At 29.1% G+C, this 26,100-nt stretch overlaps 1 protein-coding gene across 3 annotated transcripts in view; it reads right to left on the reverse strand.

The window, feature by feature from the left end:
- raskol (Ras GTPase-activating protein raskol) overlaps positions 1 to 26,100 on the reverse strand; it is a 319,700-nt gene that overhangs the window by 196,653 nt on the left and 96,947 nt on the right. For 2 of the 3 annotated variants that reach the window (XM_087159432.1, XM_087159431.1), the window contains exon 2: positions 22,407 to 22,549. In XM_087159432.1, coding sequence (XP_087015558.1) covers positions 22,407 to 22,549 — 143 coding nt within the window. Of the gene's footprint in view, positions 1 to 2,084; positions 2,895 to 22,406; positions 22,550 to 26,100 lie in introns of those variants that run through there. The other variant, XM_087159433.1, reaches the window with a different exon arrangement.

Genomic DNA, 26,100 nt, shown 5'->3' on the forward strand with positions numbered 1-26,100 from the left:
TTAGAAAGGACCAAATGGTTTAAATAGAACATTATGTGCAAAAAATGCGATTATTATTTGTGTTATTTATTGTATATACTTTACACACCTTCAAAACTTATAACCATGAATTAAAACTCAAAGTCACGCATTTTTTAATTGTGTCGTTATTGCTAGAGTGAGATGTGAATTATGTACTAAAACTGTTAAAATAAAAAATAAAAACGTATAAAATTTTAAACGTGGATACAAGAAAATTAAAACAAAATCGAGCGATCTATAATATAATGGAAAATAATAATAAATGAGCCATGCTATTTAAAAAAAATTGCGTGAAATGAAAATTTCTAATATTCGCAAAGAAAGTGATTAAATGTTTAATGTATTTCTAACATATATTTATAATGATCTTGAACGATAGTTTTTTTTAAATATTTGAGCAAAAAATACTATTAATTATAATTTATGCATATTAATAGACCATTTTATTGATATGAAAGTTTCATAATTGTGTTTTCTACTGTAATTTACTTATGGTTATACACATTTTCCATTCATCTTTAATATGATAACCCAAAATTTTTCTTTAATGAAGATGAAACGATTGATGAGTTTGGATTGATGAGTTGCAACAAATTGATGAGTTTGAAAACTCATCAATTTGTTAAGTTCACTCATCAAATATATTTTGTTAAGTTAATATATTTTAAAAACAATTCAGCAAACATATACTGGGTTACATTTTCAGAGCAATAGATAATAAATATTTGAGAAAACTTAAACAATATAGTCAGTTGTAAATTGTTATGTAGAAAATTGTAAATTGTTTACAATTATGCTCCATTAAACGGAATTAATAACTACATTTTAACTAAGTGATAGATATTTTATTTGAACGAATCCTTAACTTATATTCTAGATAGTTCATATTAAAAATAAAAGATGATAAAGTTTTCGTGATGTTAGAATGCATATATTTAATAAAAAACAAGAGGAAAAGTTGCATATAAAACTCATGTGTAATAGAAAAGCACTATATCAACGCATGAAAACGCAACCCATAAAACTATGTTATCGAAAATCAATGCATTAACGCAGGAAAAGTAGTGAAAATATATATAGTTATATATTATAGAAAATACTATTTAAGCGAATGAAAAGTAATAAATAAAACCTATAAAGTTATAGGAAAGTACTATAAGCACTATCAAAGTAACTTATAAGAGTTACATATTACAGGTAAGTACTATATAAACGCATGAAAATTAACAAACAAAACTTATATGTTATAGGAAAGTATAATATAAACGCATAAAAAATAACATTAAAAATTTGAAGGTTGTAGGAAAGCATATATTAACGCAGAAAAAATAACATATGAAACATATATGTCATAGTAAAGAAATATGTAAAAAATAATGATTAAACTTATATAGTTATATATTAAAGTAATTTATATATTAATGGTAAAGCATGTAAAACTTACATGTTGTAAGAAAATAATTTAAATGAAGGAAAAACATGCGGAACTTATATGTTATAAGAAAGTAATTAAGGAAAAATATGTAAAATTTATATGTTATAAGAAAGTAATTTATAAGCGAAGGAAAAACATGTAAAGTTATTTTTTTAGAATTAAGAATTTTATAAATGAAGGAAAAACAAGTAAAACTTATTTGTTATAAAAAAGTAATTTATTAATGAAGGAAAAGCATGCAAAACTTATATGTGTTATAAGAAAATAAGGAATAAATGGAAGAAAAAACATGTAAAACTTCGATGTTATAAGAAAGCAATCTATAATTGAAGGAAAAACATGCAAAACTTATATGTTATAATAAAGTAATTTGTAAATAAAGAGAAAATATGTAAAACTCATATATTAAAATAATTTATAAATGAAAGAAAACTATACAAAACTTATATGTTATAAGAAAGTAATTTGTAATGCATGAAAAGCATTATTAAAATTTTATATGCTACAGGAAAGTACTTTATAATCGTATTGAAAATTTTATAAAACTTATATGTTTCCGTAAATTAATTTGTAAACCGAAGGAAAAAACATGCATTAAAAAAATTAATCAATTTTTAAATGTACTCACACATCTCTCTTTTCTTCCTTTCTTCAAGCGAGCTCTTGGAATACGAGGGGACAGCAAAAATAATTTACTCAAAAAATTGTCAGAAGCTTTTTCAAAGGATCGCTCACCTGAACACCAACGAATTCCACATAAATCGGGTGAACACGTACACATTATGTCAAATCTTTACACAACACACAAAGTTTTAGTTGACAAAAAATAATGCACTCATTTAATCCTTCGCTTATTTCTGCCGCATAAACATTTCACAAGAAGTCAAAATTTTAATTTACATAAATAGAGTTTTAAAGTGTTTTAAATTAAACTTTTTTTTATCGTTTGCTTTTTTTTATCGTTTGCTGTTTTTTATCGTCTGCTAGATGATATATAATCTTCAATTTCTGAATTTCATCCAAATATTTTTTGATAAATTCTAAAGCATTGCTCAATGCTTTAGAATCACATGTAATCAAACTAAATCTAAAGCAAGAATATCTACTAATTTTGCAATCCGAACTGTCACATTTCAAATTTGAAGAGAGAAAGAATCCATAATTTTGCAAAATAACCTGATCCAAGAAAACATCTATACTGTATTTAAACTCTTTTTAAATTTACTCGGCTTGTAATTCGTAAAGCAAAATAATTCCTTTGCATGCTTTTTTTTCGGTCAAACTTATCTCGAAAATTAAAATATTCAAAACAACAAGACAAAAGCTATGCGCAAGGTTTTTCTTTGAATAAAACTTTAAAAAAAAGCACGTGAAAATTATTAATCTCGGAGATGGGATCCTAGCACACCTTTACACAGAATCATGAATGAAAATTGACGAGATTTGCGGTGAAACTCGCCAGGTAAGATCGAAAAAGGAAAGAAGAAAAAGAAAAATAACTGACGTCAGAACATGAAGAACTCTATGATTGGCGGACAGATTTGTAAGTAGTTTCAGATTAGAAGAATCTCTTTTTTTAATACTACTATTTTTGAAAAAAATATAATTTACTTTAAATTCTAGTGGATCCCATTTAATAAAAATGGCTTATAAATATCTATTGTAATTAAAATATAGCGTGTGAATAATGAAATATTCATTAACTGTGTGGATAAATTAAAGAAAAATATTTATCAGTTTCTTTTTTAAAAATTAAATTACGATGCGAGGTTTTTGTGGTTTTCCTTTGCGTGTAACGTTTTTGTGGTTTTCCTTTGCATGTAACGCAATAGCGGATTAGTTCCTTCCAAAAAGTCCTGCATGAAGGTTAGATTGTCCCAAAGTTTTATCCAGAAGGTCTCTCGTCTTCTGGATATGATTCAAAATTACAAGGTTATGGAGTCGAACATTGATAGTCGTAAACTCAGAATTAGACCGGATTAACGCCGATTAGGAAAGCTATAAGAAGCAGATGTATTAAAAAGCTGACAATAATGCTAAGAATTAAAAAAATATATCAATAGAGTAAGGCTAGAGGTTACCTTTAGAAAAATATGGGTCCGTCAGTGGTGTTTTCTCTTTTTTTTTAATTTAGAGATCTTTTTTTAAATTATCAGTGTTTGACGAATCATGGTTTAGAATCCTCTTGTCATCGGTCTAACCGTGGGAGGTTTTCGTGGTTTTCCTTTCTTTGGAAAGTAAATGCAAAGCAAAGTTCCTTGCTAAAGCTTCTTTGGAAAGTAAAGTTTCTTCAAAAAAGTGCTTCACGAAAGGTAGTTTGTCCCAATGCTTGATCCAGGAGTTCTCTTATCATTTGGATTGAATCAAAATTACAATGCTACGGAGTTGAATATTTATAGTTGTTAACCCAATTATGGTTTGGCATATTCAATGCCGGTTTTAAAATAAAATACATTCTTGTGTTTCCTTTTTTCTTAGTTTTCATCCAAAAAACATGCAAAATTCAGTTCACCATTGAAATAAACATGTAGCGGTTGCTTGTAAAACAGTTTAAATTATTTTTGCTTTCATGGGTCATTAAAAATAATGAAAATATCCTTTTAACTTGTTGCTGTCCAAAAACATATATCATGAAACGTTATAGACAAACTAATCATTAAATATTTCATCAATAACCATAAAATGTCTCGCGTGTGTGCGAATCAGTGATCGCTTTGAAATGTTTCATAGATAAAAGGAAGCTTTAAGACGAAATCTATTGAGGTTGTAAATTTTTTTAAAGAAATTAAACTATTTACACACCATTTTTAAACTATTAAATTCGTCACATGTTTTTTACTTACGATTTTAAAGTTATTAAATAATAATTTTAAAAAATGTCATTTTTCACATTGCGGCTAAATAGATCTCTAAAGTTTTTGAAAAACCATAAACGCTCATAAATGGCTTAAAAAAGCTACAAATTATCTTTATTCTAAAAGGAAGTAGGATAAACCTGGGTAAAATAAAGCATAATAAAAAATATCAGAATTGCAAAAATACATGTCGTTAACTAATTATCGTTTCGCAACAGAACCAGGAGGTTTATTAAAGGAAAAAAGTAGGTAGTTAAACTATTTGTTAAATTATTTTTCACTTGTTTGAATTGAATTTTTAAATTAATAATTTGATCTTAAAATTCGATTATTACAGTAAAAGTTACAGTTAAAGCGGTGATGCGAATATATTACGTAAGCAGATGATTGTAATTTGTTTATTTTTGCCGACAAAAGAGGAGTATAAAATAGCGAAAAATATGCTTACGCGTTATTTGAACAGGGCCCCCCAAAAACTATAACATTCCACAAAGCTAAAACATAAGTTTCTTTCTCTCACGTTAAAGCAAAGATGTTGGGTGATGCGAATATATTACGTAAGCAGATGATTGTAATTTGCTTATTTTTGAAGACAAGGGAGGGGTGCAAAATAATCAAAACTATGATTACGTATTATTTGAACGGATTCCCAAAAAGTTAAAGCATAAGTTCTCTCTTTCTCTCACGTTAAAGCAAAGATGTTGGGTGATGCGAATATATTACGTAAGCAGATGATTGTAATTTGCTTATTTTTGCAGACAATGGAGGAGTCCAAAATAGCCAAAAATATGCTTACCTATAATTTGAACTTACTCCCAAAAATTTAAAGTATAAGTCCTCTCTTTCTCTCACGTTAAAGCAAAGATGTTGGGTGATGCGAACATATTACGTAAGCAGATGATTGTAATTTGCTTATTTTTGCTCTCAAGGGATGAGTCCAAAATAGTCAAAAATATGATTACGTATTATTTGAATAGACTCCCAAAAAGTTAAAGCATAAGACCTCTCTTTCTCTCACGTTAAAGCAAAAATGTTGGGTGATGCGAATATATTACGTAAGCAGATGATTGCAATTTGCTTATTTTTGAAGACAAGGAAGAAGTGCAAAATAGTCAAAAATATGATTACTTATTATTTGAATAGACTCCCAAAAAGTTAAAGCATAAGTCCGCTCTTTCTCCCACGTTAAAGCAAAGATGCAGAGTGATGCGAATATATTACGTAAGCAGATGATTGCAATTTGCTTATTTCTGCAGACGAGTAAGCAGTCCAAAATAGCCAAAAATATGATTACGTATTATTTGAACGGTCCCCAAAAAAGCTAAAACATAAGTTCTCTTTTTCTCTTGCTAAGGTATTCATTATATGAATTCAAAACCTATTATGCAAGATAAAGTTTACGCAGAGCTTCTTAACTTTGTTTTGTGGTTTTTGATACAGAAAGAGATAAATATAGGTATGCTTTTTATTTTTCAATATAGAATATGCCTATTTCAGAAAGGTAAGATCATCGTTTTCTTCTTCAATCTGCGTGCAAGTTCCGAATATAGCGTGATTACTCCTACCAGAGAAGGAAAAAGTAAATCGAAGAAAGAAAAAACTGCAGATGCTTCATTTCCCAAAGATGCATTTTTTTTTTAAATGCAATTTTCTCTTAGAAGCTGATAAGAATCTCGATGAGTTAGAATAAAAACAGAAAAAATAAATGCTTCAAAAATTTATTTTATTGTATGCTATTCTAGTTACCAGTTAACAAGCTTATATTTAAAATTATTTAGTTAAGAGTCCGTAATAATAATCCGAACATAAGCTATAAATATTTTTGTACAAATTGAAGGAAGTCAAAATCTTTTTCACTACCGTTAAAAATATAGTAGTTATTCAGTAGATCATATTTTCAGATTCAGACTTTGTGTTCAAAACTATTTTTTTCTCCAACATATCATCATTTATGAGTCATTTAAATATTTTATTTCTTTTTGTATTACAAACATTTTGATTTCGCTGAAAACAGAAAGTAGTTACTGTTTGTATGAATGAATGAAAATGTTTCTAGTATAAAATTTTTAGACGTATCTTCCCACCAACTAAAGTAACTTTTGTAGATTTTTATACAAGATCTTGTTTAAAAAAGTTTAAAATTATTTATTCAATATATAAAGATTCCTAAATCTCCCTGTACTAGGTTGTACAACCGTGGTGGTAAGAGCCATCCAACAACGAACTGGGAGTTCCTTGGTTCGAGTCCCGCCAAAAACCAACGAACATCTCCTTCCATATCACCTTTGAATTTGCTCAAAAAGGGAATAAGTTTGTCTACGGCATGAACTCCCCCCACCAGCTAAAAAGTCTGAAGCCATCTGCTGCTATGGAAACAAGAATAGAGCATTTTAGGGAGGGTAGCTTCTCTTCACTCTAGGGGCTAACACAATAGGCAGAAGAAAAAGACTTCCTTTCTCTCGCCGAACAAACCTGCTCAAAACCTGCCCTAAACAGTGACCCCACATCCCTATTTGTAATAGTTATACTTCGTTACCATAGTTACCGCCACGGCTCCAGACGAATGGCAAGGGAAGTTCTTACTTTAGGTAAACTATATATGTTGTTTCACTTTTGAATAGATGGAGTTTTCAAATTGGACCATTATTTCTTTCGGGGCTATTTCGATACATTTTTGCTCCATATTGAGAAATCCTTTTTTTACAGTGAGTTAATTAAAATTGCAAAGAATTTGCACCGTATTGTGTTTTAAGGTCACGATAGTATGGTTCAACGCTGAATCTTTCTGCAAGTGAATTTCAGATAACGAAAAAAATTCATTTTCAAACATGAGTTCCTTTACATCTTGATTATGTCAAGATAGTATTTTGTTTTTGTTAATATGCATTCGCTTTAATATGCGTTAATATGCGGCCCGCAGGCCACATCCGGCCCTCGAAACCTTTTTTGTGGCCCGCGAACTAAAATGTATTAGTCATTTTTTTGCGGACAATTTTCGTGAAAAAATCTATATGGGTTTAAAGTTAAAAAAAACCTTCGTTAAAAAAAACCTACTTTCTTCATTTCTGTGAAATTTAACATACCAACGGTGCAAAAAAATTTATTTCTCACGCAAAAATCTACTTCTTATTTCAATTATTGCCGGGGACCACTATTAAAACCACATATCAAATGGCGGGCCACAACTTTATCAAACTTTTATGCTGAACTCTTTTATGTTTGAAGGAACATTAAATATTACTGTCAAATTTTTACCAAGTTGTACAAAACAAAATTATTGAATTACAAATTGAAATAAGTAGATTTTTAAAAAATATTTAATTGTAATTAATAGTATTTTTAAAAAAATTGAATAAATAATAAAAATTCGGGCTACAATAACTTTAATGTGCACCTATGTATTAAACAGTTAATGTGCAACAGTTATCTAATTGTTCAGGTATAAAACTTTAATAAAGTTGGTATTAAAACTTACATAGTAGCACACAAAATATTCAATGGGAAAATTGAGGTTTGTCTGCTACAACCACCTGAGAATAGATATTTATATTTTAAATTAAAAAATTACAAATGTGTGCGTAAATATTTTTGTCCAAAATGAGTGGTTTCATAAAGTTAATTCGGAGAGTTTCTGATACGCACATGCTAAATTATATGCACAAAATTAAAAAGAGCAACATACACGATTATTTTTGTATTTGAATAATTATTTTCTTGGATTCCAAAACCTGAGAAATAAGTTTTTTTTGCACCGTTGGTATGTGAGATTTCACAGAAACGAAGAAATTAGGTTTTTATTAAGGAGAAAAGTGGAGTTTTTGCCATATTGTTTTTTTTTTTTTTACGAAAATTAACCGCAAAAATGACAACTAATATATTTTAGTTCGCGGGCCACAAAAAAGGCTCCGCGGGACGGATGCGCTATTGGTGCGTAAAAAGGGGACATTGAAGAAAGTTCGTCTCACAAATTTGGCAGTAGGTTTTAAAAAAAAGGGAACGTATGTTCTAGAAATTCTGATCAATTTATTAAACCAACATATTTTTTAAGCTAATTTCCATATGTAATTTTTTATCCTCAAAAAATATCTTTAATGGTAAATGATTTTTTGATTTGCTTTCGAGATTTGCTTTCAGCAACAATTAAAAAATACATAAATAAAAGCATTCCCGAAAATATCATTAATAATTGCGACAAAAAGAGATGCCAGATTTCAGATAAGGTGCTTCATTAATTTTGTAAACAAAACTTCATATTTTGAAACAAAACATTCCATTAACTTTTCTTCACTTTTTCTTCCATTAGCTTTGTTCACATAAATGTTTTAGGTTTTGCAAAATAGATTTTTTTAAAGCTTTTAATAAGAAAAAAAAGAAACAAAACTTTTAAGAGTTTTTATATTCTAAAATAAATATTTCTCGTTGTAGTTATCTATACAAGCACATAAGCATTAATAAATACACATTTTTAAAAGTACTTACTAACACAAGTTATTTAAAAAACATTTATAAAAGTACTAATAATCACAAAATAATAACATTCATAAAATTTAAAGATGCGCATGCTTTATCAGCAATGTTAAAACAAATTTGCACTTTTATAAAAGCTGGTACAAATAGAAAATCAACAGCATAAAAAAAGAAAAATAAATAATTTTTAATTAACCACTTAAGCAATAATTTTAAACTAAATTCTACGTCATTATTATACAAATTAATTATATTACTAAACTGTAATAAAAAATTTTCATGTCTGTACAAAATGACAATAATGAAAACGGAGAAAGACGGAATAAATGCATGTTGGTATCCATTTTTTTTTAAATATAAAAAAAAAAAACCTAAATATCGCGCTTAATATGTGCATATTAAAGATCACGCAATATCCTTATTTATTTCTGTATGCAAATTGCGTATCCGTCGAGGTTATGTAACAGTAAAAACTAATTTTCAAAACCATTTCGAGTGCGGTAGCTTTTCGAATGGAAATCGATCCTCATAGTGCTTGCTCAAAATGGACCGAACTTTTTGTTCAGTTCTGGTAGTGGAAATGGAGTTGGTTGAACAAACCGGATATTACTTTATTTGTGAGGAGGGGGGAATGCAACCTCGGACATTAAATTAGATTTTGGTGCAGTATTATGGAATTTTCTTTTCTTTCTTTTTTTTATAATTCAATTCCAAGTAGGGAAAAAAACTTTTTTTAATATATCTATTTCATCTGCGTAACCTAATTTATTTGCTTCTATAGTGTTATATTTTTCAGAAAATTTATCAAAAGCAAACTATTTTACTCAATCTGACAATTATGTCAATGCCTGAATTTCGTATTTGAAATTTGTACCTCTAACTGGCACACCCACAGATATTAAAGGAGTAATATCATAAAAATATTTAATTAATCAAATTTTTTTTATAGAATTTAAAGAGCAAAGGAAGAAAATAACAATAATTACGTTTCACTAAGAGACATATAAGATTTCCTCTTAATTATTTAACATATGAATTTACCAATGTTTGTCAAAACGATAAATTTTTAAGCCAAATAAACGATCTAATGGTTATGGAATGATTATGATTAGGGAATGATAATGATTATGAAATTCTTATGAATGAATTCTTTGAACTTCGAATTCTTTGACTCTAAAATTTATTAAAACCACAAATAATATTAATATTTTTAAGATAGAAAAATATTAAAATATTTTATAACATTTTTCCAAACGTTTAGTTAAGGCATTCGTTAGTTTAAGTGTGAAGAAATACAAATTTAATAAATATAATACAACGTATATATTTATTATTTTTTATTACAACGTATTTTATTTTATAACCGTCGCTAAACATACGACCCAATTTTGTGTTTACGACTACTAATGTTCAACTCCGTAGCCTTGTAATTTTGAACCCAATCCAGAAGACAAGCGAACTCCAGTATCAAGTATTGGGAGAAATTTGCCTTCATGGAGGACTTTTTGATGGAACTAAACCGCATTTGCGTTGCATGAAGAGGAAAACCGCGAAAACCTCCCCCGTTTAGACTAACGGCAAAGGGGCTCTAACCCGTTATCCGTCTACCACTGAGGATATTTTACGTCAACACTGTGGTCGGTGCAAGCCGGATGCGGAATTAGTTTCGACCAACCATCGCTGAGATCGAACCCGGTTCACCTCATTGGAAGGCGAACGCTCTATTCTCTAAGTCATCACGGCTCATATTTTTAATTTGTTATAATTAATTACATTAATTATAAGTAATAAAAAATAAAATACATTAAAAGAAGAAAATCTAACAGACGATTTATTTAACCGTCCGTAAATAAAAAACTTTACCGTCAATGAAGGAAAATAAATAAATACATACATAATGAAATGAAAAGTATAGATAAATGTATAAAAATAAATAAAATAAAGAACAATTCGATGATGAACTTCAAATCCTAAAAATGTACTCTTGAAACTAAAAAATAAAAAGTAACTTTTACGCAACAATAAAAGTTACTATTTTTGAGTCAAATAATTTGTCATAGTTACAAAAATAATGATTGATAAAAAATAAAAAAATTGGTTTTTAATAGTACTTTAGTAAGCGTTTAGTTAAGGCACTTGAAAATTTAAATTTGAAGATATACAACTTAAATATGTTCTTTAGATGTAACTTAACGGTTAGATGTAACTAATGTTGGATTAAAAAACTTACGAAAGAATATTAAGAAAAGTAGCAAATATAGCAGACGATTTTATATAATTGCTCTTAAATGTAGAACATTTATTATCGTCAGTAACAAAAAAATTATTCGAAGAATAACATCAAATATTTCAATACCCTAAAAATGTATCCCTTAAAACAAAAAGATAAAAGGTACTTCTTTAGTAACAATAATTATCCGACTATACCACTGAAATGAGAATTAAAAAAGTAATGAAAAAAAAAAAAAACAATTAACCGCAACATTGACTTGAATGTCAATTAGTTTACGCTCTACTTTTGAAGATGTAATAAAAAACGTCAAAGTAGCGAAATGGTTCAAATTGCTTGTTCCGCTGAAGTTGCATGCGGAGAAAACTACATAAATTAGAATAAACTTTTTCATCCATCTCCAGAACAATGAATATGAATTGATTGTAATTAACTATTTTATGATGATAATTAATTGCTTTTACTAGTAAATGAATAATTTTTTTTTTATTGGAACGAAACTTCTGGTCAATGCATATGTACGTTCCATAAAACCACTGACTTACATCAAAAGAACATCCTTGAGAAACTATTAAATGGCATTAATAGGTTATAAATTCAAAATTATATAGAAACTTAAACAAAAAGAGAGATAGATAAGAGCGTATTCTAATTAATAGGAAATTTGTTTCCACTTCGGAAATAATTTTCTTTTTGTTTCAAGGCATTACGGAACTAGATTTTTTTTTTTTTTTTTTGATAATGGTTTATAGAAAAGGGTCATGAAAAATTTGTCATAAATTTTTTTCTTCATCTTCCTAATAAATAAACACGCTGATCAATAGAATTCTCTTAGTTTATTAATTGTCAGGTGGTTAAGCCCCATTTTTTAAAATAAAATTTCAAACGAAATTGTTATAAAAAATTTTGTGAGCTCACAACGGTAATTTAATATTTTCGCTTAATATACGGACGGATATATTAAATACAATTTTTGCTTTCATGACATTGTGCATGAAGCTGATCGGTAAGTTCTAAATCAATTAAACGAATCTCTTAAACGGCAATTTATAATAGCATATTTGTAATTTGCACCAAAAACAATTCTTTTAGAACGGTTGAATTTAGACACCGATTTAACTAAATTTATTGTAAAATGTAACGTAATAAGGTTACATCATAGAATTACATTATATAATAAAAGAATTATTATTATTATTTTTTTAAGTTTTAAATTCTTAATCTAGAAAACAATCAAAATCAAAAATGTAAGAATAGTAGAGTAAAATAAGAAAATTAAACATTACTAGGAGGCTTCGCCCCCTGCTCGCTGGCGCTCTCCAACCACCGGAACTGCTTTCGCAGTTCATTTCGCGCTTTGCTAGCTCATTGGATATGTTCTTAACGTCTAGCTTTTGTATACTTTTTTGAACACTGAAGTTCCAAAAACTTTTCACTGTAGAAAATTCTAAACCTGTGCATTTCAATATTAATTTGAAATCGCAAACAGTTCACATATTTTGCTTAATCACACTATTCTAAATTTCAGTTGTTGAGAAAAGTAACTGTTGTAAGTTTTGTTTTAAAGTATTTCCCACCAGAGGGCTAAAACCATGTGTTGTAAAACAATATGAAATAGTACTGAACGCCGAATGTAAAGCATCGGCTTCGCTAAAGATAATTTTGTGAGAATTTTTTTGATAATTCGGTGAGAATTCACCCAACTAACCATATTATGCTCACTATGTGCTCTTGCGCGCCGAAGCCTATTAATTAAAACGTATTTGCGTTTTATATAACATGGATTAGCCATATGATGCTCACTACGTGCTCTTGCGCGCCGAATCCAATCAATTAAAAATGAAAACTGTTGCCAGCGCGAGAAAAGAAATATCATCGGTTTTATTGATACATACGTACGTATTAGCGTTTTATATAATATAGATACTTTTAAATAAGGGATACAAAAATATTTTATCGAAAAACAATGAGTTCATGCTGATGGCAGCCAAAAAAAAAAATTGTATATTAATATGGGGAAACTTGTAGTGTAATTACCACTGCAATAATACAATTCCAATTTACATTCCAATTACAATTTCAATTATTATTATTGATCTTTTTTTGATTTTTCCTAATAATGAGAAAGTTTGCTTTTGAAGCATTAATTTTCATTTTTCGAACTAACACGCCTTATATACTAATATAAGGCGTGTTAGTTCGAAAAATCAAAATTAATGCTTCAAAAGCAAACTTTCTCATTATTAGAAAAAATCAAAAAAAGATCAATAATAATAATAGGCTCACTTTATTCAATGAAGATACACCTATAGCCACTAGAGCCAAATACTTAGGCACCACACTAACTAATACATTAAACTGGGATAACTAATATCATTAAGCAGCCGAAGCACTCCACCTATCTCAACATTCTAAGGTGGCCTTTAACACGAAGAGAAAGATTTATATAATGTGTATCCGTCCAATCTTATGTTCCCCAGCCTGGGGTTCACTTACAAGAACACAAATTTAAAAAAACTACTTAAGACTTGTGAATAAAACTCTAAGAAGAATAACAGGTGCACCCTGGTTCGTAAGAAACAATACATTACGTAATGATCTAAAAATTGATAAGCTTGATAACTATCTACAAAGATTAAACGCATCCTTCTTTAGGGATGCTACAAGCTGCACAAAGTGTGATTTCAACAAAATTTTCAATTTTGAATTAATTGAGAAAAATTTCAAATTCAGTCCTGCCACTGCCTCGCTTTTTTTAGTGATGGGAGTTTTATCTAATTACTTTAATCCCTCAAATTAACTTAATCAGTGCACACCAAGATAAACTGTATTACTCCGCACCGTACAAGCCCTTCTGAAGAGGAGGGGGGGGGGGGTGAGTGATGCAGGAATTCGAGATGATATTTGAGTTTGTCACTTTCTTGAAATTTTGCATGCATGTAAATTTCGTAAATAACCTTTCTTTATCACAGATTATTTTTTGTATGTTTCAAATTATTATTTTGTTTATCTTACCATCTTTTTATATTATCGTTTATGCCAACCAGGTGGCTGAGTGGTTAGCGTGTCTGACTGCGAAGCCTATGGCTGTGGGTTCGAATCCCGCTCTGGGCATGGATGCTTCTCTCTCTGTGTTGTCTTCTGATGTGTGAATGTGGCCCACCCTATGAACGGGTTAGTGGCAGTGTGGCGTGGGTAATGCTGCTCGCCTCCGTGACTTTGGTTCACAGGTGCCCACTGGGCAACGATAAATGAGCAACACTTCCGGCATCTTCTAAGGCGAAGAACGAAATGTTCAGTGCCTGCCGTTAAAAAAAAAAAAGAATATTATCGTTCATTCGCTTTTCGCACGCTTCTCACCCCCCTCTTCCCTCATTTTATATTATTCAAATTAGATGAAAGAGCAGATAGCCCTTCGAGCTAGGTACTCCGCGCCCTATGTTTAAATCAGTAACTCGATTCCATCTTGGGTGTCTTATTATATTCTGTTGTACCTTTTTTTGATTGAGACTGCTCGCAAGTGTCAATTTTCATGATGGACACTACTATATCTACAAATAGAGAAGGATCGGAATTGCCTCCTACTGGGTATTGTGTTAGGTTGTCAACAGCTTGAAAAAACAACTGTTATTAAAAAACAAAAGGAACTTTTATTCTGAAACAATTCAGAATATTAAAAAATATTAAATAAACAAAATTCTTAACAAAAGTCACAATAACTAAACGATTCTCCGAAAAACACATGCTGAAAAATACAACAGATAACTTCATCCATGAGATGGTTAAATGAAATAAAATCCTCGAAATGATATCTTGATTTATTGAACGTATCTTATTCTACAGAAAGATGAGGCGGCAGAAAGGAGTAAGCTTCTTTGAAGTCGGCATCTTTCTTTTTTCTTTCAAAACTAAATGCGACACACGCCAAAGATGGAACCACTTTAAAATGTAAATCATTCCTTTGAACAAACACTGCAGAGAAGCATGGGATTAACTCATCAGAGCGAGTTATGGGAAAGGAAGTTGTTACGGCATGAAATAGATAAGTGGTTAATATCTAATCGAGATCGCATAAGTCAAGATACATGTCATATTAAAGACAAATGACGGCTTTTTGCCAGTTCTGATTGAATTAGAGATCCTTTATAAGCGTGAGAAGAAATTTCACGGGTTGGAACCTAAAACTAGAGGATAAGAATTTAAAAAGAATTTGATCAAGACTGAGTGTAAGTTCAATCAAGCTATGAAGAGTTTAATTGAATTGAAGGTAGATGTACAATGCGCAAGAAGAAAAAAAAGAGAACACCCTGAATCACTTTTGATCTTATGATTGGATTTTTACGTTCTAAGACTCACCTTAAATAAGTTAATTAAATAGGGTAAATGGTATTTAAGTTACTAAATCAGGTTTCTGGCCCTAAAATTACGGGGAATAACCGTAATCTAGGAAATATGGTTCTAATAGTTTAGTCAGGAGAGCGGTTGAAAGTTTGGACCTTCTAAACCTTTGACGCAGATGGGACAAGGGTGTCCCGTTTACATATTTTTTTTTTCCTGCCGCTCTAGTTACGAGCAAAGATAATTTTTGCTATTTTTTAATTATAAAAGACTGTCAATTACTAAAAAAATCTGTTAGATTATCGCAATTATATTTATAATATATAAAATAAAAAAAAATTAAAAAAAAGAAAGAAAAAGGAATAGAATTTTTAAATTTTTTTATTCATATTTAAAAAATTATTAATAATTGATTTTAGAAGAAAAAAAATTCCTTCGTGAATAACTGTTTCTCTCGGCTCTAAATAAATGCAATTTTGAAAAATTATTGTTTGTAAGGGAGCCGTGTGTGAAAGATTGTACCTTAAAAGCAGGAAAAAGACATTGGTGCTTCATGCTGTATTTCATTAACATAAATTATTCAAACGTTAATTATAATATTTTTCACTAATTTTTACCTAAATTAATACAAAATAATGAAAAAAGTATGAAAAATATGTTTAATAAAAATTGTGCGTCACAGGGTTAATGTTAATTACACGTTTTGCGCATTTCGCTACGTCCGTTAACTATTTAAGCGAACTGAAAATGTTTTGCAAAATATACAAGAATGTATTCTAAAATCGACATTTAAGGTTCGCATGAACAAAATGGCCCAGAAAATTTTTTCAACCTATGCTGGCGCACCTTATGATAAGAATATATTCTAAAGCCAACATATATGGTTTTATGAAACTGTCTCACGTAGCATGAAATATCCCATTTATGTTTCGAAAACAAATTTTAACTTTTGTTGGTACAAATAATAAGAATGTATTCTAAATACAACATGCATAGTTTTTCTGAGACTCTCCCATATAGAAAATATAATGCTTATTTATGTTTCAGAAACAATTTTAAACCTTTGTTGGTACAACTAATGATAAGAATGAATTCTAAGAACATGCATGATTTTCATCATACTCGCTCATGTAGCATAGAATGGCCCATTTATGTTTCATAAAAAGTTTTTAAGATTAGTTGGTACAATGTCTTCTAAAACTAACAAGTAGGGACTTTATTAAACTATCTCAAAAAGAACACTAAATGTTGCATTCACGTTCCAGAAACGTTACATTTTACGTATTGATACTAATTTCTAGAAAGACGTATTCTAAAATCAACACGTAAGGTTCTTATAAATCTATGCCACACATTAAACAAAATGTTCCATTTATGTCTTAGAAACAATTTTCTATATACCAAAAGCATATAATAATTTTTATATGTTTGTAAAAATGTTTTTCTGATGTTTAAATTTTCAGGTTTATTCCATAAATGCAAACATTTATAAGACTTTATTTAAAAAAAAAAAAACATATAAATTCTATCAAAACAAATGAATAGTAAACTTTTATCAACTTAGAAGTTTGAAAAATATAATATTTGAAAGGACAGTTGTTTCATAAAGCTATTAGCTGTTTTAATTTTTTAAAAAATTATCTTAAAGAAGAAAAAATGCTTAAAAGTTTTGTTTTGTAAATTTATTAATTAGTTTAAATTTATTAATTAGTTGGTTATTATTATTTAGTTTTTAAAATTTATCAATGTTTTAAAATGCAATGTTTTGATTTACTTTCCATTCAAGTTTTTCATTAACTATTTTCAAAATTTTCGCTCTTCAAGGTATTCTTACTTAGCTTTTACTCAAATTTGGCAAATTTTAAAATTAGCTAATTTTGGTAAAAAAAATACATTGCCATATTTGCAACTTAAAGCTCGTATTATTCAAACATTTCTGTGATTTAATTTATTAATTGCATTGACTAAAAAAACTCAATTAATAAAGAAATATTTATTCTAAGACATTTTAAATTGAGATTTAAATATTTATTGTAAGACATTTTAAATTGTGATTTAAATATAAATATTTATTTTTATTTCAGAATATCTAAAATGGAATTTCCTAAAGAAATATTTTCTCGTATTTTAGACTGTCTAAATTCTGATTTAATAAGAAAAGTTTCTTATTTTAGATAGTCTAAATTCTGATTTAATAAAAAAAACATTTATTCTTGTTTTAGATTGCCTAAATTCTGATTTAAAACGAAATATTTTATTTTATTTACGACTGACTAAATTATGATATTGAGCAGTAATTCTAATGAATTTATGATATAAAACTATAATTGATTTTATACGAACAGAGTGTTTTGCAAAAACAGCCCTTATTATATATTTTTATTGAGAATTTTAGCAAAATTCAATTTAAAAAAGCGTATACATTAGAAGTCTCAAATTCAACAACAACAACAAAAAATAAATAAAAAATACAATGATAGCGAAATCTGAAAAATCACTATTAAGGAAGACGAAGTTAAAACATCAAAACCGGATCGTACCTTCCTGATAGATTGGATAGATTTCAATAGTCTTTTTTTCTTTTTTAATTTATGATTTTACGTTATTCAATTCAATATTAGCTTGAGGCCTCTAACGGGTCAATTTTTTTATTCATTTTCTACAAGAATTAGAAATACTATATGTATTTAGGGCGGTCATTTCAAATCACCCTGCATTAAAAACAAATTGAGTTAACATTAATTGCACTGCATTGATGATATACAAGTATTAAGTGATATAAACTTATAACTCAATCAATTTCATCACATACTTTATGCGTAGGCACATTTAAACCAAATTTTAACCACTTTGTTATGTGTCAATAATCTGCATATCTATTTATAATATGTGAGACAACTAATTGCATACATGTAAATTATTTATACCTATAAACAAAGAGATAATGCAGCTTGTTTTTACGTAAATTCTGACTGAACGAATTAAGATAGGGAAAGAGAAATTCTTAGTTTAGCATTTAGAGATACAACTCACAAAATATTCATAATATATTCTCATTTTGAATCACAGCTATCAAATTCTACCCTCATCAATTCATAATTACAATACGTAATACGAGTATTAATGATATTTGTCACAATTTCGTCGCTAAACTAGAGCATTTCCCCGGTGAAGGCTTGACATTCAGCATAATTTACGAGTTGACAGAGTACTCTAGCCTGACAGAAACTTCAGGGAAAGGAGATACTTACCTTATTAAAACATCGTTACGATAGAAATTTCTCCCCCTTCTCCAAATTTGAAAGGCAAATTAAAGCAATCAGAACATCTAATGAATACTCAAAGCATCATGCCTTAGTTACAAAACGTTCGAAAATGAGTAGCAATATTAATAAAAATCTGATAAGTGTGTAGTGATTTTGATTTATATAGCAAATTAGTATAACACTGTTAAATCAAGCAATCGTCCGTTTTATAACATTTCTTACAGAAAATATTGTAAAATGAACATTTGAATTTAGCAAAATTTACAGACTATTTAAGTGAAAAGTTGTTGTAGTTCATTTACGTTGCACTAGAGCTGCACAATGGGCTATGGGCGACGGTCTGGAAAACATCCCTGAGGATGATCCGAAGACATGCCATCACAGTTTTGATTCTCTGCAGAGGGGATGGCACCCCTGCTTCGGTAGCCCGACGACCTGCACGCGAAGTCGAGCACTTTACGGTAGAACAGTTTAACGAGGACCAATACCGCACACCCTCGGTCCCTACGCAGACTGATCCAAGTGGACACACACCCTGACAGCAGCCAGTGATGTTTGACTTCGGTGTTCTGCTGGGAAACGTGTCTTAACGATCAGTCCACTGCTGGACATTTAAGTGAAAAAGGGGCTAACTCTGTATTACATATGAACAAATCCAAGTAATGTAAAAAGAGCACAAATAATGCCACATGCTATCTGTTACCTAATGAACTCTTCTCGCCAGTTGTCTAGAGCACTGTCGGTGGCTATGGTTACGATATTGACTTGTTTCAGGAATGGGTGTTGAGTAATAAGACAGATTTTGTTTACAGTCAGCGAGAGAAGTTTAAAAATCTCCCCTCTTCGAAAGGTACATTTTTGTTTTCACAGTAGTAGACAGCTCCAGACTACGAGACGAGAGTCCATCGGTGATTTAGATGGACGAATTTTGTCTGTTTTTAGTTAGACAACAGTATTTGCTTTTCTAGTTTTTCTATCATAATCTTCTGTCGAATAATTATAGAACCTTTAACAGAGTTGGAATGTAAAATAACATTTCAGTGTTTCGAGATTAAAATCTGTGTTTTCACAAAGAAAAAGATTCTTCATTATAAAATCGAAACTATGATACAGCTGTTCATGAGTCATCATTTGTGTTCTTTTAACGTTGTTTAACTTTATTCTTACAAGTTTTTGTTGTAGAACAATAGAATAAAAACTGCTTCGAAGTGCTTTATTGAAACCTTTTAAGTAAAAGAACGATATATATATTTAGATATATATATATATATATAATGGTGGCAGTCGTGTGAGCAAAACAAACAGGCACAGGATTTTAAAAAGAGAAAATTAATTTTATTTCATCATTATGCGATAATGAACGAGAAAGAGTGACATAAAATCGTCGTGCTGTTCCATAAGAGTTAAGGAAAATCTTACAAAGAAAATCCGTAAAAAATGCATCGTTTTAGGGAATAAGGGAAATCTTGATAATCGTAATTCGTTTATTAAATAGGTCGCGTGATTCCCACAAAGAACAAAGGGAAAAATGTCCTACTTTTAATTAATGCATACTTGAACCAAAAATACATTAAAGGACAAGTGAATTTAAAAGTGTGAAAAAGCATTTCGTTTTGAATAATAAATTAAGAAAAGGATTTACAGAAAAGGAATAACATAAAAATACAGTCGAACTCGTTTATAACGAGCTCGGATTTAACGAGAACTCGGATTTACCGAGGGAAACGAGAATATTTGGTTGGATCAATGTTAAGTCTATGGAACAGAAGTCGCTTTTAACGAGCAAGACCCGGTTTTAGCGAGCAATATTTTTCCGTCTTGTAATCTTTTTTCTCATCTTTCTAGTCTTTCTGTCGTATCTTTTTTTCAAAATGATAAGAAATGTGCGCGAAATAAAAAAAACGCGATTAAATTAATTAATGTAATTAAAGTAAGTAAGTATTAATTAAATTTTAAGTAAATTCAATCATTTGACCTCCCAAGCCTCCCCCCCCCTCTTCTGGTTGCACGCCTGTCTTAAGTACCCGTTTATTACGAGCACTCGGATTTAAGGAATACATGTTACGGTCCCTTTGTGCTCGTTATAAACGAGTTCGACTGTATTAACATAATACGCTAATATAGATCAAAACGGTAGGTCTTAAAGAAAGCTGTTAAGGGTAGCACAATTTTCTATGGGTATATACAGTCTTAAAATAATTAAAAAAAGGATTTTAATACAGAATATAGAATTCTTGTACAGTTCTAAGGAATTTTATTTTTCGTTTTTCATGTTGTTAAGAGCAATTAAATCATTTTCAGGGATTTAATAATTAAAATTCAACCTTTGTCGCAATGGAATGTAAAAAAAAATTTGAGTAATATTTAACACTCACAATAAAATCTCTTTGAATATCAAACTAAAATAAAATGGAGTTTAAAACTAGACACCTTTTGATTGCACAATCACATTATCCGTCAAACCGTTTATTTCATCTTTAATTTTAATAGTAATGAATACTTGTTTTCTACAAGAAAAATATATAAAACGAGTTCTTAGCAGGTGACACAATGACGTCAATTATTTCCTACGTTAATCAGTGTTTGAAACACAGCAATAATAAGTATATTATCATTTTCCAAATGTAATTTAAGGATGGAATAGTAAAATTAAGAAATATTTGTTTTCATTTTATACACTAGTAATGTAACGATTTTTTTTTTTTTTAAATTCAACGTTTTTTTTTTATTATTATTTTTTTTTAATTTAATGTAAACGGGGAAAATGTCAATTAGTTTTAACAGAATTTGATGTTAACGGAAAATTTAATGGATTTTATGGATTAATTATGGATTTAAGAAATCAAATGGACTGGCACAAGGAATTTAAGTTTAAGCATTTAGAGTAAAAAAGAATTCTTTTTTCAATTATCAGAATTTTCGAAACAACAAATTAACGCAACTCAGTTTTTGAAAAAGCAGAAAAGGCAAGCGAAGTATTGAGATTGGTTTTTTATTTCTGCATATTTCCACCTAAACCTGGAGTTTAATGGCCTCTTACCTCATTGGATTTGAATACAGAATTAGAGAGTTCAGTTTCATTCCGATAATTCAACTTAACGTTACTCAGCCTTTCTATGTGTTGATTTAGTTCCATTAAATTGTTTTGTCATTTCCTTAAGAATAGTAAATAGGGGCTGTTGAGCATTTATTTTTTAAGTTAAAATTTTTGTAAGAAAGCATACAGTAAAAAAAAAAAAAAAAAAAAAAAAAACACAAATGCTCACGTACGTTTTGTTTTCCAGATGGAATTTTCAATCATTTTGACAACTTACAATGAATTCTCTTAACAACTATAAGAAATGTAGTGATTTCGCAAGCAATAAAAAACAAACTAAAAATAATTTTTCAAGCTATTTATCGCCTAAGAAACTAATTTCATCAAATTTCCTTACTTTTTTCCCATTCAACTAAGAAAAATAAAGTTGATTGAATTGCAACAACGGATCCGTAGCAAGACCAACAAAAACAGAGAATAAATATGATCAATTTCATTTTTATTTAAAAAATTTTGAATATGTAAGTACTGCATGATTTTATTATTATTATTATTCTATAAAATTTTAAGACTTTACAGATTAAATGTATAGAAAATTATAATTTTGCAAAATATTTTTTTAAAAAAAACTATTTTTTATATATTACATAAATATTTAATAATTTACTTATGAGAAAGCATATATTTTTTGTGCAATAATGTTAATAAAAATAAAATTCATTCATAGAAGCAGTAAAAATTTTTTTTATAATCTTACACTCATTTCCTCGGTTGGGAAGTGCGTAAAACTTCTGTCATCTTGAAGAAGTACACAATAATAAGGTTTCCAAGCAATCGGTTGAGATTTTGCTTGCTGGCGCCATCTATTGTTTTTCAGTCGTCCTACCAGAGCCTCCTTGTCTAAAAGAAAAGAAAAGAAAATTTATTGTAATATTTAAAATTGAATATTACTTAATCTTGAGGTTTGAATTTTTATCACAGAAAATTTTAATAAGGCGGATATTAAATACCACACAGAAGTTAACCTCATAACTAAATGAAAACAGTTTTTCAGTCATGAATTATAGTAACGGTATAAAATTTTATTTTCATTTTTTCTCTCAATCATTTTTTTTCTCAATAAAATAGCAATACTTTCTGAATCTGAGTATTAATATTTATATTATTTACTAAATGCTATGCATTAAAATAGTTAGATGGTTTTAAAGACCTTAAAATTTTTTATAGCTTTATTTCTTAAATTTAATTGAAATATGTTTTAGAACTGCAGACAAAATAAAAAAGTTTCATAATAGTAATAATGTAACTCATTAGTGATTTAAATAATTATTCAAATAAGTGTTGATTTAAAAAACTGTGTCAATAATAACATTAATGATTATAATTAGATTTAAACATGCCTTTTTGTATACGCTTAAATTTAATAGTAGAAATTATGAGTTTAGTTAAATTAATAACACCATAAAAAATGATTAAAGTTAAATTTAATTTTTAAACCTGCATAACAATAGTTTTAAAGTAATTTAATGAAAGCAATGGTGCTGCCATCTGCTTAAAAATACTGAAATAAATGTGTAATTTTTTTTTATCAATTTAGTTATAAGTTGGAGAACAACGAGTTGAAAGGCTGGTAATAAATAAAAAAACTATCCAGCAGGTTCAAGCTAAAATAATTTTACTTGCGGAAATCCTTCAATAATTTTACAAAAATTCACGTGGAAATTTTATTATACACTATGTACACAATTTTTAATAATTTAATTAGAAATGAAGTACATGGTGGTAAAAAAAAGCTAAATATCAGAGATTTTGATAAAGTATAAAATAAAAATGATAATTACAAAAAAAAAAAAAAAAATTATTATCCGGACACTAAATTACTATTCCTTTTCTGGAAATTCCTCCTTATTTTTCAATTTTTTTATGAGCAGTACAAATAATGTTGTGGAAGTATAACACACTTAATCTAGTATGATTGTTTTTTAAAATCAAATAATAAAAGCTAATCGCTAGAAAAATTTATGATTAATATGTTTTGTATAAGGCTACTATACTCCGACTATACTATGCTATGTCTAATTCAGGGGCTCTAGTTTTGTAGTATTCGTAATTGAATACTTTCTAGCGAAGTGACGCATGGGTCAGCCAATCAGACTTGACACACACGTGTAACGTCGCTGGCAGGTATCCAATTAAATCTGATCTGAAAATTGATTCAGCAAGTTGATAAACCCAAGCCTTAAAGTTGCCATGTAACGTCATACACAACCACGTGATTAGACACAACCATGTGATTAGTGGCACGTACCCAATACATAGTTGACAATTCATTACTATATAGGTCCCAATTACGTTTCAGAGGGATCTAGCAGAATCTACAATATAATGCCAGAATACATATTTGCTGACATTTTCGAATCTTGCAATAAGTTGGTTGAAAATATAATATTGCTGTGTTGTTTCTGTTTTCTTCATACATTTTTAGAACGTTTTGGTAACTAACAAATATTACGAAAGTCACCTAGCTGGAGAGTCATTTCGACTATCGGAAGTAGTTGAAAAACATGTTGAAGTTAGGCACAGCTTTTGAGTTTCATGCACTATATATTTCTAATAACAGTTCATGCATAGTTCAACCTCTAAAATCTAAATTAAAGATCTTAGCATAATATTCAAATAGCTTCATAATGGATGAGGTAATTGCGAAACATTTGTAAATTGCTTTTTATATGTAGTCCAGGAATCTAATACGAAACTATAAGACTGGTTTATAAAGAAAATTATTAACATAGCCTCAGAGAATGCGTAATTCATAGTAGAAATTCGATGACTGTGTGTAATTTATATGAAACATTTCTGTACATTATGTTCAGATTTTCAATTACAATTTGTGTATATTTCATCACTAAAATAAAATAAAACGTTTGGATAATTTTAAATAGTTTACAATCATTCGTTAGTTAATAGTTAAGTCATTCATTAATGAAATTATTATCTGATATAAATATACGAAAATATTATATGATATAAACATTTAACTGTAGTATATTTCAGTTCTAAAAGACGTGATTATACTGTAAAAATTCTGCATCAAATTACGATAAAAAGTACCGGCACTCAGGTACTTTTTACTGTAAAATCCATATTTACTGGGACAGGTTGCAGAACAAAAATCTGATTTACCGTAATTTTTACAGTGAATTCACTGATTCACTCTAATTAAATAAATATTTTAAGGTAAAAATGGATTTTACGGATGATGCATCCAAAGTGCCGGTACTTCATATACCTGTAAATTTTTTATCTTCTCTCATTTAGCGGTATTTTTTTCATACTGTTTCACTTCTTTTAATTATATTCGCTGAGACATTTGAAACCAGGACTTTCCCCATCTGTCAGCAATAGGGACGTATATTTCCTCAGCGGAAGGATGAGTAAGGGATGATTTCGTAGCAGTTTTCACCAAGGAAATGTGAAATTCTAAGAAAATGATTTCTAATTTCTAAGAAAATGTGAGAATCCTCGCACTTCTCACATTTTCTTAGAAAGTCGCTATTTAAACTTTTTCTTTACACATAAAAAAATTATCTATTTATTTACTGTAAATGTAATAACGGAAATATTGAGTGAAAATATTTCAATCTTAAAAGGGGATGTATTCCCTTATTTATTAAATGTGAGGGGGCTAAAGCTCTCCCCCCCCCGGGTCAGCGGTCACTGATACGTTTTCATGCGTAACTTTTGTTCACAAAAGTTTCGCATTTAATAAAAGCACGGATGCATAGATGTTTTAATAGAAGTATTTTATATAGCTGATTACACATTTTATAACTGATTTATCAAACAAAAAATGATTACATTATTTTGAAGAGTAACAGACTCATTGACGAAATAGTTTTTAATTCAAAAACAAAATATGCCATTTTATTTCTGAGGTGATAGTTGAAGGCCTTATCGTTCGTAAAGATCACTCCGATAAGATAAGTTTTATGATTTATCATCAGAAGTTTAAAATTTCAAGGTCGTTTTTAAAGGACAAATATAATTCGCCGTTCATCGCATATAATACCTTAAACCTGGTTTATCGTCTAAGTCCACTTTAAGAGCTGTAGGCACAATAGTATATAAGGGTTTAGAAAATCACATGCTTTTCATTTACACTCTGAGAAAAAAAAAATATGGTCAAAACTATTAGAATGTGGTAAAACTTACTGTGTTTCTAGCCCTATGGGAACACCAAAAAGCTCAGTGATCATAACTGAAGCACTTAGGTGGAGAAATTTTGGTGAAATTTAGTAACCATATTTTTTACAGTGCAATAAAGCTCAGAAAAAAAAATCCTTATCTGACGAATTGCTATTTAAAAAAAGCAGGATTAAAAGCTTAAAAACCTGACATTTTTAAAAACTTCTTCCTGCAATCAAAACAGGTTTTGATGTTCTCTCTTTTAT

This window comes from Parasteatoda tepidariorum, chromosome 3 (assembly GCF_982258835.1).
Source record: "Parasteatoda tepidariorum strain Cologne lab strain chromosome 3, Ptep-v5.0, whole genome shotgun sequence".
In the NCBI taxonomy this organism is placed as follows: Eukaryota; Metazoa; Arthropoda; class Arachnida; order Araneae; family Theridiidae; genus Parasteatoda; species Parasteatoda tepidariorum.